The sequence below is a fragment of the Astatotilapia calliptera genome, unplaced genomic scaffold (assembly GCF_900246225.1).
Source record: "Astatotilapia calliptera unplaced genomic scaffold, fAstCal1.2 U_scaffold_23, whole genome shotgun sequence".
Taxonomy (NCBI): Eukaryota; Metazoa; Chordata; class Actinopteri; order Cichliformes; family Cichlidae; genus Astatotilapia; species Astatotilapia calliptera.
In genome coordinates this window covers 212,701-232,235 of record NW_020535760.1, presented here as the reverse complement: position 1 = coordinate 232,235, position 19,535 = coordinate 212,701, and the positions used below count along the sequence as shown (strand labels likewise).

The window sequence follows — 19,535 nt, the reverse complement described above, 5'->3', positions numbered from 1 at the left end:
TTTAACTTGTCATTTTATTTGGATCTCCCGGCTCCCAAAATATCAATTGAAAGGTTGTCAATGGAAAATTGTACTTAGTAGTCAGTATAATCTTTCAGTGATATAAGTTTGCATATGGTAGAATACTGCATGTAATCATTTGTGTGTGGAAGTATATAGTTGGTGGCATATTGAAAGAATGTCTCATCCTAGGAGGTCTGTAACATTCTAGGGTGTTCACCCCCACATCCTAGGAGCATGAGAGAGGTCGTACCTTGTCTTATTGTTTTACGGTAGGATTAACGTAGCTATGTCTGTTTTAGTTTAAGTGCTTCTTTACATATAGATGAACTGCTGGACTTCCTCACCATGTTATCTAGGGTGAAACATCTAGGGTGAAGGGGAGACTACCCTCTTGCTGACCAAGGATGTTTCCTTTTGTGTTTTCATGTTATATGACCCTTTGATCAGCAGGACCACACACACGCGAGTCTCAGTTCTGGAGACTGCCCTTGCTAGCAAGAAGTTCTGTGTGTTTCTCTTCTCTGAGTCTTTGCTGAAGAAGTGTTTTAGAATATATTTCTTAACATTATTTGGTCCTTCGTAGCCGGATCAGAAAATATCAGAACTGTTATCTGTGACTCTGTTCCAGGATCCAGCAATGGTTCCTGACGCTGTGGGGAGCCAGCACCGAAGCCTGTGCACAGCCCTCTTGGACGAGGAGAGAGCCCCAGGACGTTAAATTCAGGTCTGGGCCGGTGTTATAATCTGGTCCACGGCGGTGGGATTCAGTCCGATGATCTGAATCACCAGTGAGACGTCGGAGAGTGAGAAACACTATTTTGGTATATAAGACGGCCTCAAAGGTTTAAAGAAACGTGATAAATTAGGTTGGGTTCGCCGGAAAGAGCTGAATTAGAATTGAGTTTTAGAGGTAGCTTAAATTACTTCGTGACAAATTAAAATAGGTTGGGTTCGCCGGAAAGAGCTGAATTAGACTTAAGTTTTAGAGGTAGCTGAAATTACTTCGTGACAAATTCAAAATGAAAACACGTTGAGACAGGGGAATTAAAATAGGTTGGGTTCGCCGGAAAGAGCTGAATTAGACCTGAGTTTTAGAGGTAGCTGAAATTATCTCGTGACAAATTAGCGCGCAAATGTCTATGTGTGTGTATGTGTCTGGAAGTAAGTTGATTTTACAGCACAATATGCTGCTGAACTACTTCCGTTTTTGTTTTCTTTGCTGAGGCTCATGTACTGGTGACAAAGGAGAACAGTTGAGTTTCATCTCATAAAACTGATACCGCTTCACCGTTAGGGTGAAGTTGAAGGCCGTATCAGTAAACCACTCTGAAGTCAAGCGTGCAAGCGACGGCCCAGCAAAATCTTTGAAAATGGGGGATAAACAAGTAAAATTGACACCTGATGAGAAATGTCTAGAAAAACAGCAAGCCGGAGCAGGACTAATCCAAAAGAAAGAGAGAGGAATGCATAGTGGAAGAGCAAGAGGTAGAGGCAGAGCTACACACACACCAAACAGTGGCTTTAGCACTAAATGGTGGAGGTGTGGAAAAGAGGGACATTTTGTACGTGACTATACGAAACAAAGAAGACAGTAACTCAGAATAGGATAGCAGCTCAGGTGAAGAGAGCAGTTCAGACTAGGAAGAACGTAAATAATCCCTCACCCAGTGAAAATTAGAGATCACAGTAGTTTAAAGTAGTTAAAAAAAAGGGTTGGAAACAGACCCGACTGAATAGATATAAATACAAGAGGAATAAAGTAAAATAAACAAAAGGCTAAATTACAACTTAATTTTAATGCATTCAAACTAATAATAGCAAGGATAACAACCTATAAACTGGTATTAATAATGAAAGCAGATAATTCACACAAACACATATTAAATGAAATAGAGAGATGCATAAGGTATATTAAGGTATTGTAATATTGTATTGTAATATACCATTGTTGTTATATAAAAATAATAGCATTAATGATGAAATAATATTAATATGAAGAGGCACCTCAGTCAGTTATGATGTGAGGTGGATAACTGTTGAAAGTAACCTGCATTAAGCTTAGGGTTGCTCAAATTAAGTACATATGCCATGGAGTGAAATAGGTAAATATTTAAACTAATGATGTGCATAGAGGCATTTGACCTGTTTGAAAGACTGTCGTCTTATTATGAGCCATGGTTGAGATATAGAGCACACCTGTGAAAACAACTAATATGTTGAACCCTGTATGAAACATCTAAAGGTACATGATGGAGAAGCTGAATTGAATATGAAAGTGCAAGTCTTTGCCACTGTGTGGGGAAAAGCACGCGGCCACTGTGAGGTTGCGTTGCGGTCTCTTCTGAGCTGATGAGCAAGCTACACAACATCAGATCGAGAACTGTCTGAGAACTCCTCAAAGAGAGGGAAACAGAACTGATAACTGTGATAACTGGAGTGTGAAGCGTTTCCGTGAGCAGTTTTCCTGTATCTTGACTCATGTGTGTGGAGTGTTCATAGCATCAGCATCATGTTTCTGTTTGTTTTGTTGGGTTGGAAAATAGTTAAATAAACTTGTGATCATATTCATGGATCACCATGGCACATATCATCAGCCATTTGATTTATTTACGCAGATGAAAAAGTGAGTGTGAATGTGTCTGACGTCACAGTGCTTCTGTGCGCTGTGTAAAAGTAATTGCCTTTGATTGTGAGAGCGGTGATTCTGCAGGTCACCAGCTATTTAAAAAAAAAAAAAAAAGCAACAAAAGAGTGAAAAAGAGACAAAATTTACATTGTAGATGAAAAATAATCATAGGAAATAGGTTTTGTGTTGATCAGCCAAGAACAACTACAATCTCATTTTCTGCTTTTAAGAAAGGACTGTTCACAAAAACAGAGAGAGAGAGAGATGAAGCAGTGATAATAATAATGAAAATGTCTTAGTTTGTCACTTTCAGGTGCAAAGCAGACCTGAATCAATTTTCCACATGCAGCGGTCGGAAGAAAGTTATAGTTTAACATCATTGGAAACATGCAGGCCAAATTTCTGGCTGACTTATTTACAGCACCATGTGTCTCTCAAACTCACAAGCAAGCTCTCACTCCTCCCTGAAGATAAGGAATGCAGCTCCAAAGAGCAATAACATGGCAGATAAAGAGACAGCAGCAAAGTCCTGAACAAAGAGTCCCAACAAGCAGCAGCAATGTGGACAAACAGCATCAGAGAAGAAGAGCAAACCCATCATCCTGCCTGATCGGATGAATGGCACTGTGTTTCCAACAAGCTGCAACTTCACTGTGCATGTGACAAGAACGTTTGAGGAGAACTGAGCAGTTGGAGTTTGACATTTGCCACCTTTGGAGTAAAATGGCAAGAAGAGACAGTGGAACACAGGACAAAGCTGAAGGAGAACTGCCGGCTGTTGGACTGTTGAAGTCGGAGAGGACAACAGAGTGAGAGGACTAGGTGAGAACACATAGGAATTATTTAATGTGGGAAATCAAAATTTGGGTTAGCAAACCTGGGGAAAAGAAAACTGACTGCTTAAGTTGGAAAATTGAGAAGGAGTCTGAAACACTGCAAAAAAGAAACATACAAAATCACACACACAAGCAGAACATGCATTAACCCTACTAACACTTCCAAACACAAGAGAGCTTATGAAGATTAGACAACATCTTAAGCGTGAGTCTGTTTATCATCTTGTCCAAGTCACTTAGTGTGATGCAAAGACCAGTGGACTCATAGCACATCGGTTACAAAATGATCAAATAGTAGCAGAGAAATGTGTAGGAAAGGCAGCTTTAAGAACATGCTCTGCTGGATATGCAGCTCCACAGACATGCATTAAACCTGCCTAATAACACAAACACACATGCAATGAAGATCAGCTTGTTATCTCTCATCAGTGTTAAAATAGTGTCAATTTAGCAGACACTTGTTATCAAATATTGAATTTATCCAATGCAAAAAATTGACTCTCTAGGTTGCAGGACAACAGTTTAACTTTCGTGGGAAAAAAGATCCTGGTTTGACCAACCAGTGATCAGACAATACATTTAGTTGCTAATATAGTAAATTGGGAGATGCTTACTGCTTGATTGATGCAGCACAAGTAATTTACTGTATGAGGGAAATTGTTTTTTGTGATACTATTTTGAACATGCTTTTCTGTCGTCCTGTCAACTTAGTGGGTTAATAGCTGATATGCAAATTAGTTGATTGTTCTTAGATTAATGAAAGGTGACTGAATTCTAGCACGAGTGAATAGGATGTTTGGAGTTTGTTGTGTGTTGAGTGGAGACTCTAAAACACTGAGTTTCCTGTTTTGATGTGCGAGTGAATTCTGTACCTAGATACACAACTCTGAATACATCAGAACAAACTTCTTTTGTGAAGTGCATGACAACATGTCACATGTTTTATGATGACGGGAAAAAAGGAAAATTGAATAAAATCTGTGGCCTAAATGAGTGAAGAGCACAGACCTGGGGACTAAATTCATAGTTAATAAGACATATTCGGATTATGTTGTGTGTTGTGCAGCTGATGGTTGGTTTGGAGTGAATCTAGCTGATGATTTTCCTTTTGTATTGTGAAGTTGAGCGTGCCAATTAGTATGATGGCATGATGAACCATGCTAATGGTATGATTTACCCTCCTGAGATGAGGAGCTTGTGTCATGACTTAACAAGGCCTTTTTTATTTTGATACTTTCACAGTGCACTGAAAGTTTTTGTTCGATAATCTCTGTTATTCTTCATTTTTCATTTTTTGAACAGGCACTGATTTTTTGTTTGTCAATTTCTTTTCTTTAAGCAGATCTGTACGTCGGGAATTAAAAGCGCTATACGACATGTCGAGAAAACCATTACAAGTGAGTTTCTCCACATTAAAATGGGCTCTGGAGAAAGCCACTCATTTGGGACAATTAGAAAATGAGAGTGCCTCCCTAAAAAGGATTCAGCGAGGAAATCCGATCTAAACGTTCTTCTTTTTCTTTTGAAATGACGTAATTTTGCTAAGAGTGGAAACTAAATGCGACGACAGGTTCCACTATCAGCAAAGAAAGAAAGAATGAATGAATGAATGAATGGAAATAAAAAACAAACTGACTGACTGGTAAAAGCTGACAAGACTTGACCACGACTCAAGGTTAACCTCCACCTAGACAGGACAAAGGGTGGATGAATTTATGTGTCTTTTGTTACAGGAGCAGAAAGATGACAGCAACATTTGAGGTTGCGTGATGGTTTTACCTTTTAAATGCCATTTTCTGTGTCTGTGCATCTACCAGGGGTGTTATTCACTACCTTGTGTTGCTTACAGAGGTAACGGTGACAAAGTATGCATATGCCTGCGCAGCGCTAACATTTGTATTTTCTTTTCTACAGCATTACAGTTTTTGATGTGTTTGATCATGTGATTTATAAGAGGATTAGTTAATGTTTTTCTACTACAGGATTTCTGGGTTTATATGTGAATGACATTTTTTCCACAGCTATGGATGGCTAACTTTATGGTCTTTTTATGGCACCTCTGGAACCTGTCGACCTGCGTTTGACCTGTGTCTGACCACCGTCTGACCACAGTCAATGTGTATTGCTAATGTTTGTTTTCTTTAAGAATGCATGTAGAAGATTCAGCAGAAGCGGACAAGTGACATGAGAAAAACAAATAAGAGATGCAGTGTTTATGGAATAGTTTAATATCGTGCTTATTAGCTGGCCACTTTTGAGCTCATAGTGATTGATGAGTTGAGTGACTTTGCTTAAGAGAAGTCACTGATTACATTAATGTTGACTGAGTACATGGGATGATCCATGACTGAGGCAAATTATGGTAATAATTGTAGTTTACTGATTTGAGAAAACCTGCACATGACACTTGTCTTGCTAGTGCTGAATGCTTATTACTCTTATGATATAATTGTTTATAAGTGTGAAGTTTGATTTCATTTCCAGATCTTGTTTTCCAGGCCATGATGGTGTGTATGCAGGCTCCTGGTGGAGCCAGTTTTTAAGCAAATTTAATATGCAAAACACACTAATATTTTTATTGCAGGATTATAGGTCCAGGGTGGTGCTGCTCCAGGGGAGGAGATGCCCTGATGTTGCCTGGGATATGGTCTATTTAACCTTTTTCTTTAAGACAGGAATCTGATTTTGATGAGTTGACTCATGGGAGTGTCCATGTGTCAAGAGGAGGGATCCAGGATTAACATGAAACAATGAATTAACATTAAATTTTGTTTTACATGATTTTTGCAGCGATTTGTGTGATTAACAGTTCATTCAACGGGTATTAAACCTATGCAAGCAGTGCATCCATGTTCAGATGAGGCTTTGATGGCCTATAAGTGAAGTTCACTGAACTAAAGAATGTGGTTTGATGATTGTTGACATGCTCTCCAAATAGAAGTTTTTCCTCCTAGCAAGGAAATACAGGTGCAGCAGTAATCTCCTGAGAAATCTTCAGAGGCCCAGTGAGAAGCGAGAACCATTCCAGGCATAGCTGACAGCCCAGGCAGTGGTTGAGGTCAAAGGTCGAGCTGGTTGGGGCCCATCATGAGATCAGAATTTGGAGCCACAGCAAGGACCATGAAACTGCGTTGGAATGAGAGCTGTGCCAAGGGGGATTTCCAGAGGCCAACAAAGGAGATTGTGGACAACAGACGAGCACCTGAAGGATGAGGGGAGCGTGCCAAGCTCCATCGACAGCACAGAGGGAGTCTAAGGATGACATCATAATTCTGTGAAAGCACAGGAACCAGAAGCTATGGTGGTGATGACAACAGTTTCCTATGAACATCACCTAATGCTGTGTCACTATACTGTGCATACGATGGCACACTGAAGACTGCTGGGATCATAACAGCAGTAAGATAACTGGACCCAGCACCCTTTTCCACAAAGGGGTTTTTCTGCAGAGGATGGACAGTAGAAGAGTCATAAGTATTCCTACCGCAGGATGAAGGCCTGAAGTGAGGTGATGGGGGTTGATAGAGGCCAATTCAAGTGCTTCTGACCATTTCAACTGCCTGCAAAATAGCGGAGAGACCCTCCTGTATACATCAGAGCCACTGCAAAAAGATTGAGGTCCCAGGAAACCCGGCACCCCCAAGACAGCACATTAGGGAAATCTCACACTTGGTTGTTTCAGTGGTGAGGGGGGAGTGCTGATTGAGCCCCCGTAGGGTAAGCTCGCACTTCAACCTCCAGCCTCTGATCAACTCTAGGGCAACCAAGTGCGAGGCGTGACGGACCTGTGTGCGACCAGGTCCCTCTTGGTTACCTTGACTAAGACGCTCACCCTTACAGGACCCCAGCTGACGCAAACAACAGCTGAACCAGGAGAAAGGCAGAAAAGATGGACACACGACAACTCTCACCTAAGAGACATGATGCAAGACCACATCCATCCGTGGATGAACAATGTCTGGTACCGTTATATTCACGACATAACAAAAGCAGAATCGGCAAATACAGACTGTTATGTCTGTTCCCATCTACCCAGCACGGCAACATACCCCACACTATATGTGTTCCTGGACCAACTCCCAGGGAAGAACTACTCTATGATACTAGCAGAGAAAGGGGACTTTGTGTCCTCTTCAACAACACATGCTGCATTTACATAAAGAAGACGCACATTCATCAAACATGACTGACGCCCTGAGTGCTTTTAGACAGATCCAGCAGGCCAAAAATCAGGACTATGTAAGTGATACAAGTGACTGGTTTTCTTGGTTCTACACTGGCTCCTGGTTACAGGTGCTAAAAAGACTACTCATCAGAGTTGGGATATTTTTACTTTTATTTTGTGTCTTTGTAACGTGTATATTGCCATGTCTAAAACTCATGATTAACCTCATAATATTTTCTACTGTTGCTGCATACATAGCCATGACAAATGATAATGATGACCCGGACCTATTGGAACATGAAGACTTTGTGTGATTAATGGCGATGTGACAGAAAATGTACAACAAGATGCTACAAACTGATATCTCACTTAAAAATTTTACTGACAACAGGAGGGAATGTCAATAAAAATTGTACTTAGTAGTCAGTATAATCTTTCAGTGATATAAGTTTGCATATGGTAGAATACTGCATGTAATCACTTGTGTGTAGAAGTATATAGTTGGTGGCATATTGAAAGAATGTCTCATCCTAGGAGGTCTGTAACATTCTAGGGTGTTCACCCCCACATCCTAGGAGCATGAGAGAGGTCGTACCTTGTCTTATTGTTTTACGGTAGGATTAACGTAGCTATGTCTGTTTTAGTTTAAGTGCTTCTTTACATATAGATGAACTGCTGGACTTCCTCACCATGTTATCTAGGGTGAAACATCTAGGGTGAGGGGGAGACTACCCTCTTGCTGACCAAGGATGTTTCCTTTTGTGTTTTCATGTTATATGACCCTTTGATCAGCAGGACCACACACACACACACACACACACACACACACTGAAGTATAAATAAAGACCGGGGCAGTTTCTTAGCGCGAGTCTCAGTTCTGGAGACTGCCTTTGCTAGCAAGAAGTTCTGTGTGTTTCTCTTCTCTGAGTCTTTGCTGAAGAAGTGTTTTAGAATATATTTCTTAACAAAGGTGAATCATAAGCCAGAACGCCAGCAAAAGGTTCTCTGCCATGTTTGACGCTGAAATGACTTACAATGATTTGGACTCTCTTGTCTCATCCTTTAATAACCAGTGTAATTCTATTTTAGACATAGTGGCACCTCTGAAAAAAAGTACTGTCCTATGTTTGAAATCTTATCCTTGGTTAAATGAAAACATTCGTAATTTCAGGAGATACTGTCGCAAGCTCTCCTCCTTGAATCGCTACCTTATCGTGGTGGAGGGGTTTGTGTGTCCCAGGGATCCCAGGGGCTATGTTGTCTGGGGGCTTTTGCCCTCTGGTAGGGTCTCCCATGGCAAATTGGTCCTGGGTGAGGGACCAGACAAAGAGCGATTCAGAAGACCCTTATGAAAAGGATATCGAGGGAACAGTTTACCCTGCCCGGGATAGGGTTACCGGGGACCCGCCCTGGAGCCAGGCCCGGGGAGGGTGCCCGAGGGCGAGCGTCTGGTGGCCGGGCCTTAGTCCATGGGGCCCGGCCGGGCACAGCCTGAAGAGGAGACATGGGCCCATCCTCCCGCAGGCCCACCACCCGCAGGAGGCGCCATAGGGGTCGGGTGCATTGTGTGCCGGGTGGCGGCCAGGAGCGGAGGCCCTGGCGGACTGACCCCCGGCTGCCAAGACTGGCAATAGGGACATGGAATGTCACCTCTCTGGTGGGGAAGGAGCCTGAGTTAGTGCGTGAGGTTGAGAGGTACCGGCTAGATATAGTCAGGCTCACCTCTACGCATGGCCTGGACTCTGTCTCAGTCTGGAGTTGCCCCTGGTGAGAGGCGGCCGGCTGGGGTGGGTATTCTAATATCCCCTCGGCTTGCTGCTGGTACGTTGGGGTTTTTCCCGGTGGACGAGAGGGTTTGTTCCCTGCGGCTTAGGGTCGGGGAACGGGTCCTGACTGTCATCTGCGCTTATGTGCCGAGTGGCAGTTCAGAGTACCCAGCCTTCTTAGAGTCCCTGGGGGGGGGGGGGGGTGCTGGAAGGTGCTCCACCTGGAGACTCTATTGTCCGGCTGGGAGACTTCAATGCTCACGTGGGTAACGACAGCGAGACCTGGAGGGGCGTGATTGGGAGGAACGGCCTCCCTGATCTGAACCCGAGCGGTGCTTTGTTATTGGACTTCTGTGCTAATCACAGTTTGGCCATAACGAACACACTGTTCGAACATAAGAGTGTCTATAAGTGCACGTGGCTCCAGGACGCTCTAGGCCGTAGGTCGATGATCGATTTTGTAATCGTATCACCAGACCTGCGACCATATGTTCTGGATACTCGGGTAAAGAGAGGGGCTGAGCTGTCAACTGATCACCACCTGGTGGTGAGTTGGATCAGATGGCGGGGGAGAACACTGGACAGACCTGGTGCACCTAAACGCGTAGTGAGGGTGTGCTGGGAACATCTAGCAGAGGCCCCAGTCCGCGAGATCTTCAACGCACACCTCCGGCAGAGCTTCAACAGCATTCCGAGGGAGACTGGGGACATGTTCAGCGTCTCCATTGCCGAAGCTGCCGCATTGAGCTGCGGCCGCAAGGTGGTTGGTGCCTGCCGTGGTGGTAATCCCCGAACCAAATGGTGGACACCAGAGGTGAAGGGAGCCACCAGGCTGAAGAAGGAGTCCTATCGGGCTTGGTTAGCCTGTGGGACTCCGGAGGCAGCCGACGGGTATCGACAAGCCAAGCGGAATGCGGCTCGGACAGTGGCTGAAGCAAAAACTCGGGTGTGGGAGGAGTTCGGAGAGGTCATGGAAAAAGACTTTCGGACTGCCTCGAAGAGATTCTGGCAAACTGTCAGGCGTCTAAGGAGGGGAAAGTGGTGCTCTACCTGCACTGTGTATAGTGCTGGCGGAGCGCTGCTGACTTCGACTGAGAAAATTGTCATGCGGTGGAAGGAATACTTCGAGGACCTCCTTAATCCCACTGACACGTCTTCCGAGAAGGAAGCAGAGTCTGGGGATGAGGGGATTGACCCGCCAATTTCCGGGGGCGAGGTCACTGAGGCAGTTAACTAACTCCTTGATGGCAGAGCCCCTGGTGTTGATGAGGTCCGCCCTGAGTTCCTGAAGGCTCTGGACGTTGTAGGGCTGTCCTGGTTGACACGCCTCTGCAATGTTGCGTGGAGATCAGGGGCAGTACCTGCGGACTGGCAGACCGGGGTGGTGGCCCCCATCTTTAAGAAGGGGGACCGGAGGGTGTGTTCCAACTACAGGGGGATCACACTCCTCAGCCTCCCTGGGAAAGTCTATGCCAGGGTGCTGGAAAGGAGAGTTCATCCGCTAGTCGAACCTCGGATACAGGAGGAACAATGCGGTTTTCGTCCTGGTCGCGGAACCCTGGACCAGCTCTTTATCCTCTCGAGGATACTTGAGGTTGCATGGGAGTTTGCCCAACCAGTCTACATGTGTTTTGTGGACTTGGAGAAGGCATTCGACCGTGTCCCTCGGGGTGTCCTGTGGGAGGTGTTGCGGGAGTATGGGGTGTCTGGCCCATTGCTACGGCGGGCCATTCGATCCCTATACAACCGTTGCAAGAGCTTGGTTCGCATTGCCGGCAATAAGTCGGACTCGTTCCCGGTGGGTGATGGGCTCCGCCAGGGCTGCCCTTTGTCTCCGGTTCTGTTCATAATTTTTATGGACAGGATTTCTAGGCGCAGCCAAGTGGCGGAGGGCTTTCGCTTTGGTGGCCTCAGAATCTCATCTCTGATTTTTGCGGATGATGTGGTTCTGTTGGCTTCATCGGGTGAGGGCCTCCAGCTCGCACTGGAACGGTTCGCAGCCGAGTGTGAAGCAGCGGGAATGAGGATCAGCACCTCCAAATCTGAGGCCATGGTTCTCAGCCGGAAAAGGGTGGAGTGCCCACTCCGGGTCGGGGATGAGTTCTTGACCCAAGTGGAGGAGTTCAAGTATCTCGGGGTCTTGTTCGCGAGTGATGGGAGAAGGGAGCCGGAGATCGACAGATGGATTGGGGCTGCAGCTGCAGTAATGCAGACGCTGCACCGGTCCGTCGTGGTGAAGAGGGAGCTGAGTGTAAAAGCGAAGCTCTCAATTTACCGGTCGATCTATGTCCCTACCCTCACCTATGGCCACGAGCTGTGGGTAGTGACCGAAAGAACGAGATCGCGGATACAAGTGGCAGAAATGAGCTTCCTCCGAAGGGTGGCTGGCCTCTCCGTTAGAGATAGGGTGAGAAGTTCGGCCATCCGGGAGGGGCTCAGAGTAGAGAAGCTGCTGCTCCACATCGAAAGGAGCCAGCTGAGGTGGTTCGGGCATTTGACAAGGATGCCCCCTGGGCGCCTCCTGGGTGAGGTGTTCCAGGCATGTCCCACCGGGAGGAGGCCCCGGGGCAAACCCAGGACACGCTGGAGAGATTATATCTCTCGGCTGGCCTGGGAACGCCTTGGTATTCCCCCGGACAATCTGGAGGAGGTGGCTGGGGAGAGGGAGGTCTGGGCCTCTTTGCTTAGGCTGCTGCCCCCGCGACCCGGCCTCGGATAAAGCAGATGAAGATGGATGGATGGATGGATGGATGGATGGACTGTCGCAAGCTAGAACGTTTGTGGAAGGCTTCCAAGCTTGAGGTTTATAAGTTACACCTTAAAGAATCTATCCTCTTGCTAAATGACATGTGGAAAAATGCCAGAACAGAGTATTTTTCACACCTCATAGCTTCAAAAAAGAAAGATCCTAAATTCTTGTTTAAAAAAATTAAGAGTATTGTTTCTCCTGATGCTCCTTGTGCACCAGTTCACTCAATGTCCGAATGCAATGAGTTTATGAACTATTTCAGAAATAAGGTCATTGCCATCAGGTCTAATATCTCTCCATCATCTTCTCAATATCAAACTTTCAACATGCTCTCCTCTGATACTTGGTCCTCTTTTACTCCTGTTACATTACAAGACATCAGAGGCCGGCTTTGTCATATAAAACATACTTCAAGCCCCCTTGATATCCTTCCATTTTCATTTTTCACTTGTGTGTTTGATTCAATTGGCCCCTGAATTGTGGAAATGATAAATACTTCTCTTCATACTGGCTCAGTCCCCAGCTTCTTTAAACAAGCTATTGTTGAGCCAATATTAAAGAAACCCCAGCTGGATCCATCTCTTCCTAACAGTTATAGGTCAATATCCAAATTGCCTTTCATATCGAAATTTTTTTTTTTTTAAAAAAGTAGTAGTAGAACAACTTAACTATTTCCTTGATAAAAATGCTGTTATGGACACTTTCCAGTCTGGTTTTCGTAAATTGCATTCCACTGAAACGACCTTACTTAGAGTATCTAGTGATATCTTGATGGCAGCTGACTCTGGAGAATACACAGTGCTGGTCCTATTGGATTTCAGCTCTGCTTTTGAGACTGTAGATCACAGTATCATGATAAACAGACTCAAGAACTTGTTTGGGATTACTGGTGTTGTTTTAAAATGGTTTATATCATATCTGTCTGAGAGATCTTTTACTGTTTGCATGAATCACGTCACATCAGAATCAACAGTTTTGCCATGTGGAGTACCTCAGGGATCTGTCCTGGGTCCAATTCTCTTTTTACTTTATGTATTTCCCCTAGGCCAAATTATTAAGCGCTATAAATATATCTCCTATCACCTCTATGCTGATGACATCCAACTATACTGTTCCTTCAAAATGTCTGAGTTTTATAAATTGTCTAATTTAAGTAATTGCCTGACAGAAATCGACAAATGGTTAAATGACAATTTTCTCCAACTAAACTCTGATAAAAAAGAAACTCTAATTATTGCTCCAGACCACATGGTCCCAGAAATTAGACAGCATATCAACTTCTTAGACCCTTATGTAAAATCAAGCCTTAGAAACCTCGGTGTCATATTTGACAGCTCGATGTTGTTCGTGCAGCATTCTAAGCAGCTGGTCTGAAACTGTTTTTATCATTTACGGAATATTTCTAAACTCAGACTAATGGTATCAAAGCTTGAACTTGAGATGAATATTCATTCTTTTATTTCTTCTCGTTCAGACTACTGTAATGGCCTTTTTACTTGTTTTAACAAATCAGCCTTAAATCAGCTTCAGACTGTCCAGAATGCTACAGCACGTCTCTTAACAGGCACCAAGAGAAGATCGCATATCACTCCAGTCTTGGCCTCCCTTCACTGGTTGCCTGTAAATTTTAGGTTTCATTTTAAAGTTTTAGTTCTAACCTTTAGGGCCCTACATGGTCAAGCTCCTCAATATTTATCTGACCTGCTGAAACCACATTCATCTTCTCGGGCTTTAAGGTCATTAGATCAGAGACTGCTGGTGGTACCGCGCACTCGTTTTAAAACTCGTGGTGATCGGGCCTTTCGCTATATAAATACAGACCATTTACCATTTACCATTTACCACGGTTGTGGAATTCTCTCCCACTGTCTCTTCGCTGCACAGACTCCATTGATTCTTTTAAGAAACAGCTGAAGACATTTTATTTAGAAAAGCATTTGATTAATTTCTTCTTATGCTGTTTTAATAGTTTTATTGTTTTACATTGTTTGATTTATTGTTATATTGTTTTTATATTTCCATTTCCTGTGTTGTAAAGCACTTTGTGATTTTTATCTGTGTAAAGCGCTATATAAATAAATTTTACTTACTTACTATGTCTGTGAAGGTTCTCAGTCATCCAGGTCATCGTAGTCAAAGGAGCTTGCAAAGAAAAGCGTCTGGACTTCTTTAAGTTGCTCGAAGACGTTTCACCTCTCATCCGAGAAGCTTCTTCAGTTCTAAGGTCAAATGGTGGAGAGTCCCAGATATAAACCTAGTGGGAGTGACCCCCACAGAGGGACAAAAGGACCCCCTGATGATCCTCTAATCACCTGAGCCAAGGTGTGAAATTGGGTGTGGGACCCATTTAGGATAGCCGCACGTTCCTCAAAACGTGCGGCTATCCTAAATGGGCGTTTTTAAAGTCAGCAAAGAGGCACAGAAAAGAAGACCAGACACCAGCGAAGGAGGATAAGAAGGACAGACGCAACAACATTGTCATCCCCTATGTAGCCGGTGTATCAGAAAAACTCAGGAGAGTTTTCTCCAAGCATGACATCCCAGTGTATTTCAGACCCAGCAACACACTCAGACAGAAACTGGTTCACCCGAAAGACAAAACGCCAAAACACAAACTTAACAACGTGGTGTATGCTGTACAGTGCAGTGAGGAATGCCCAGACCTCTACATTGGAGAGACCAAACAGCCACTTCACAAGCGCATGGCACAACACAGAAGAGCCACCTCCACAGGACAAGACTCAGCAGTCCATCTGCATCTTAAGGATAAAGGACACTCTTTCGAGGATGCCAATGTTCACATTTTGGACAGAGAGGACAGATGGTTTGAAAGAGGAGTGAAAGAAGCCATCTATGTCCACTGTGAGCGACCATCTTTGAACAGAGGCGGGGGTTTACGACACCAACTCTCTGCCATTTATAATCCAGTTTTGAGATCCCTTCCCAGACGCCTTAACGCCCACTCACATCCTGGGCCATCTGACCTCAGGAATTCGCATGACAAGGTGGGGCCAGGTTTCACAATGAACACACCCGAAACTCTGGCTGATTGGGTCCCACACCCAATTTCACACCTTGGCTCAGGTGATTAGAGGATCATCAGGGGGTCCTTTTGTCCCTCTGTGGGGGTCACTCCCACTAGGTTTATATCTGGGACTCTCCACCATTTGACCTTAGAACTGAAGAAGCTTCTCGGATGAGAGGTGAAACGTCTTCAAGAAACTTAAAGAAGTCCAGACGCTTTTCTTTGCAAGCTCCTTTGACTACTTACTTACTACTACCTCAAAGCACACTGTGCGCTGTTGATCTTACGTGCTGCACAATAATGTTTAATGTTTAGTATTTACTGTTATATTCCCATAGATCATCGTGATGTTGTTTATTATGTTGCATTTTTTTCTTCTGCTTGTTTTCTCTTTTTTCTTTCTCAACAAGTGATCCAGGTGATTGATATATGTATTTTTTGTCTGCTTATTTTGTTGGTTTTTGTTCTTTGCCCTTTATCCACGTCCCTCTTCCCCGCTGTTTTTCTTTCCCTTTCTTTCTCCCCTTTCTTTTCCCCAGTCAAGTCTGTTCTGTATTTAAAGTGAAAACAAAATAAAATAAACAATAAAAGCTGAATCAAATAGACCATTACGGCAAGGCTGGGATGGTCCATTTGGCAAAGTAAATCCGTTGGGCATCTTTCTTCGGCTTTAGACAATAATTCTGATGGGAAAAGAGCCAAACGGGACAGGCAAAAAAAAAAAAAAAAAAAAGAAGCAAGTGAAAATAAAATAAACAAAAAAATGTGAATCAAATAGATCATTACGGCAAGGCTGCGATGGTCCATTTGGTAAAGTAAATCCGTTGGGCATCTTTCTTTGCCTTTAGATCATAATTCTGATGGCAAAAGAGCCAAAAGGGACAGGAAAAAAAAACAACAAAAAAAACCAAACTAACAAAATCAAACAAAAAGAAAAATCAAGAATGTGGGATACTGTTTGTACATTCTCTCAATGCTGGGGAAACAAATTCTGATGGCAATACCTACTTTGGCAACACCATTGTGCAGCTGAAGCGAAGGGTAAGATATGCTTCATCATATTTTCTAGTCTTTGTCTTGGACAGAAGTTGGTTTGGAAGCATATTTGGTGTTGCTTTATCTTCTTCTTTGTATTTGTGTGGGAGCCCTGTCAAAAACCTGTCCATTATGCTTGCAGTATCCGAGCATTTTTTTTGTTCATACAGCACCCTGTCCACTATGGTTTTACCCTAGCTGATGAATTCACCAAGAATTAAGAGATGACTTACCCGTTAAGAAATTTCATGGAAACATGGTTTGGTAGATGAAGTAGTTTCTTTTTTAGTCACAGATGAGGAGCGTGAGCTCCAAGAGCTGGTTCTGACCCAAGCCTCCCTCGTTAACAAGTGAAAAGACCAGTTGAAGATGTTCTGTCTTGTTTTCTTCATGAGGAATAAGTCTCTAAACTAGCGGGGCATGTGGAAATATAGACCCAACACTGACACTCACTATATAACTATATAGCACTCTGCACCGACTCCACTTCTCAGACTTTCCAGTGTTACCCAAAAGACAAGTTGAGAGTGACTAAGGACATCTACATAATTTTTTTAAGGAATAATGAAGTATTCTGATTCTGACAATTATTAAATTTAATGGGCACAACCATCCATTTACTTACAGAGCTTTGTTAGAGGCTTTGACCACTGGCAGCAGCCTCAGAAGAGCCTCCTCTGAAGCAGAGTATTTCTTCAGATCAAACACATCCAGATCTTTTTCTGATGACAGTAAGATGAAGACCAGAGCTGACCACTGAGCAGGAGACAGTTCATCTGTGGAGAGACTTCCTGAAGTCAGGGACTGTTGGATCTCTTCCACTAGAGAACGATCATTCAGTTCATTCAGACAGTGCAGCAGATTGATGCTTTTCTCTACAGACAGATTCTCACTGAGCTTCTTCTTGATGTACTGAACTGTTTCCTGATTGGTCTGTGAGTAACTTCCTGTCTTCGTCAGCAAGTCTTGTAGGAGATTCTGATTGGTCTGCAGTGAAAGACCCAGGAGGAAGCGGAGGAACAAGTCCCAGTGTCCATTTGGACTCTCTAAGGCCTTGTTCACAGCGCTCTGATGGAAAGATGGTTTAAACGACCTGGATGTTCCTTGTTGTTCTTCCAACAGATTGAGTCCAGAGTTGATGAAAGTCAGATGGACATGAAGAGCAGCCAGAAACTCCTGAACACTGAGATGGATGAAGCAGAACACCTTGTGCTGGTACAGTCCACTCTCCTCTTTAAAGATCTGTGTGAACACTCCCGAGTACACTGAAGCTGCTTTGATATTGATGCCACACTCTCTTATGTCTGATTTATAGAAGATCAGGTTTCCTTTCTGCAGCTGATCAAAAGCCAGTTTTCCCAGAGACTCAATCATCTTACTGTTCTCTGGACTCCAGGGTGAATCTGTCTCAGCTCCTCCATCATACTTGGCCTTCTTCATTTTGGCCTGAACCACCAGGAATTGGATGTACATCTCAGTCAGGGTCTTGGGCAGCTGTCCTCCCTCTCTGGTTTCCAGCACATCCTCCATAACTGTAGCAGTGATCCAGCAGAAGACTGGGATGTGGCACATGATGTAGAGGCTTCGTGATCTTTTTATGTGGGAGATGATGATCCTCCTGGCCTGCTTCGTATCTTTGAATCTCTTCTTGAAGTACTTCTCCTTCTGTGGGTCAGTGAACCCTCTAACCTCTGTCACCATGTGAACACAATCAGGGGGGATCTGATTGGCTGCTGCCGGTCGTGTGGTTATCCAGATGTGAGCATAGGGAAGCAGTTCCCCCCTGATAAGGTTTATCAGCAACACATCCAATGAGGTGGACTCCCTAGGGTCAGTTAGGATTGCAGTTTCGTGGAAGTCCAGAGGAAGTCGACACTCATCCAGACCATCAAAGATGAACACAACCTGGAAGTCTTCAAAGCTGCTGATTCCTGTTTCTTTGGTTTCAGTAAAGAAGTGATGAACAAGTTCCACCAAGCTGAACCTTTTCTCTTTCAGCACATTCATCTCTTTGAAAGTAAATGGAAATATGAACTGGATGTCCTGGTTGGCTTTGTCTTCAGCCCAGTCGAGCGTGTATTTCTGTGTTAAAACTGTTTTCCCAATGCCAGCCACTCCCTTTGTCAGCACTGTTCTAATTGGTACATCTCTTCCACATGAGGCTTTAAAGATGTCTTTTCGTTTGATTGTAGTTTCTGGTCTGTCTGGATGTTTCCTGGACGCTGTTTCAATCTGTCTGACCTCATGTTCATTATTGACCTCTGCAATCCCTCCCTCTGTGATGTAGAGCTCTGTGTAAATCTTATTCAGAAGTGTTGCTTTTCCTGCTTTAGGTATCCCCTCAAACACACACTGGAACTTCTTCTTTAGTGCAGATTTAAGGTTACGCTGACAAACTGCAGCAAAGAGTTCTGAATGAAGAAAAAGTATAATATCAATTGGAAGTGGATATAAACACATAAATTGAAGATGAATGAATCTTTAAAACATGTTGATTCATCTTGTTAGACATTAGTTTACATGTGTCACTTATCAAGCAGTCTAAATATTTATTAAAATCCTCGTACTGCTCTGCAGACAGTCAGCAAGCGCCTCCTGCTTCATTCTTCTCAGGAAGTTAAGCGTGATCTCCACAAATGCTTCTCTGCTGTTGCTTCTCTTTTTCTCTAAGTATTCTGGGTAATCTGAGCTCAGAACCTTCTGGATCTTCTTTAGCTCGTCCTTCACAAAAGTGATAATGTTGTTCTCCAGGACCTGGAAAAGAATACATGTTGGACACGCTGACAATCCACTGTTCTACAAAGAGCAGCACGGAGGTCACTGAACAAAAAAAGACAACTATCCAAGCAAACTTCCTGCGGCTACTCACCCTGCTGGACCATTGTATTTTATTATTGTGATTGCAGCGTGCTGTAGGAATTAAATGTGCTGTACCACAGAGGTTTGAATCATAGCCATCTAATAGACTCCAGTTTGCTCATGTAAATAGAGATTGTCACACATGTAGGTTAGGCAGTATGATAGCTTACATTTCACTGCAATGCAGATAACACTAGTAATAAACAACTCCTTGTTGAGGAACAAGTGCTCTTTAATTAATGCAGCACATAACCTTAATTGTAAAGGTGACCGGGTGTTACATACATGTTTTCCAGTTCGCCATCTTAACTCTATTTTTCAAATATAACAGCACTTTGTTATGGCATCACCCTCTAGTGGTGGAATATTTTATAGCATTACGGAACACCACATCTCCTCCCACTTTATGAAAGAGACTTTGTCGTAAGAATTTATCAGCAATAGAGTAGCACCAAAATGATGCAATTCAAC

At 43.7% G+C, this 19,535-nt stretch overlaps 1 protein-coding gene across 1 annotated transcript in view; it reads right to left on the bottom strand.

Moving 5' to 3' along the window:
• LOC113017856 (NACHT, LRR and PYD domains-containing protein 12-like) overlaps window positions 1–19,535 on the bottom strand; it is a 100,561-nt gene that overhangs the window by 32,549 nt on the left and 48,477 nt on the right. The window contains exons 8-9 of the mRNA XM_026160960.1: window positions 18,773–18,959; window positions 16,831–18,616 (exon numbers count right to left, since the gene is read on the bottom strand). Coding sequence (XP_026016745.1) covers window positions 16,831–18,616; window positions 18,773–18,959 — 1,973 coding nt within the window. The remainder of the gene's footprint in view (window positions 1–16,830; window positions 18,617–18,772; window positions 18,960–19,535) is intronic.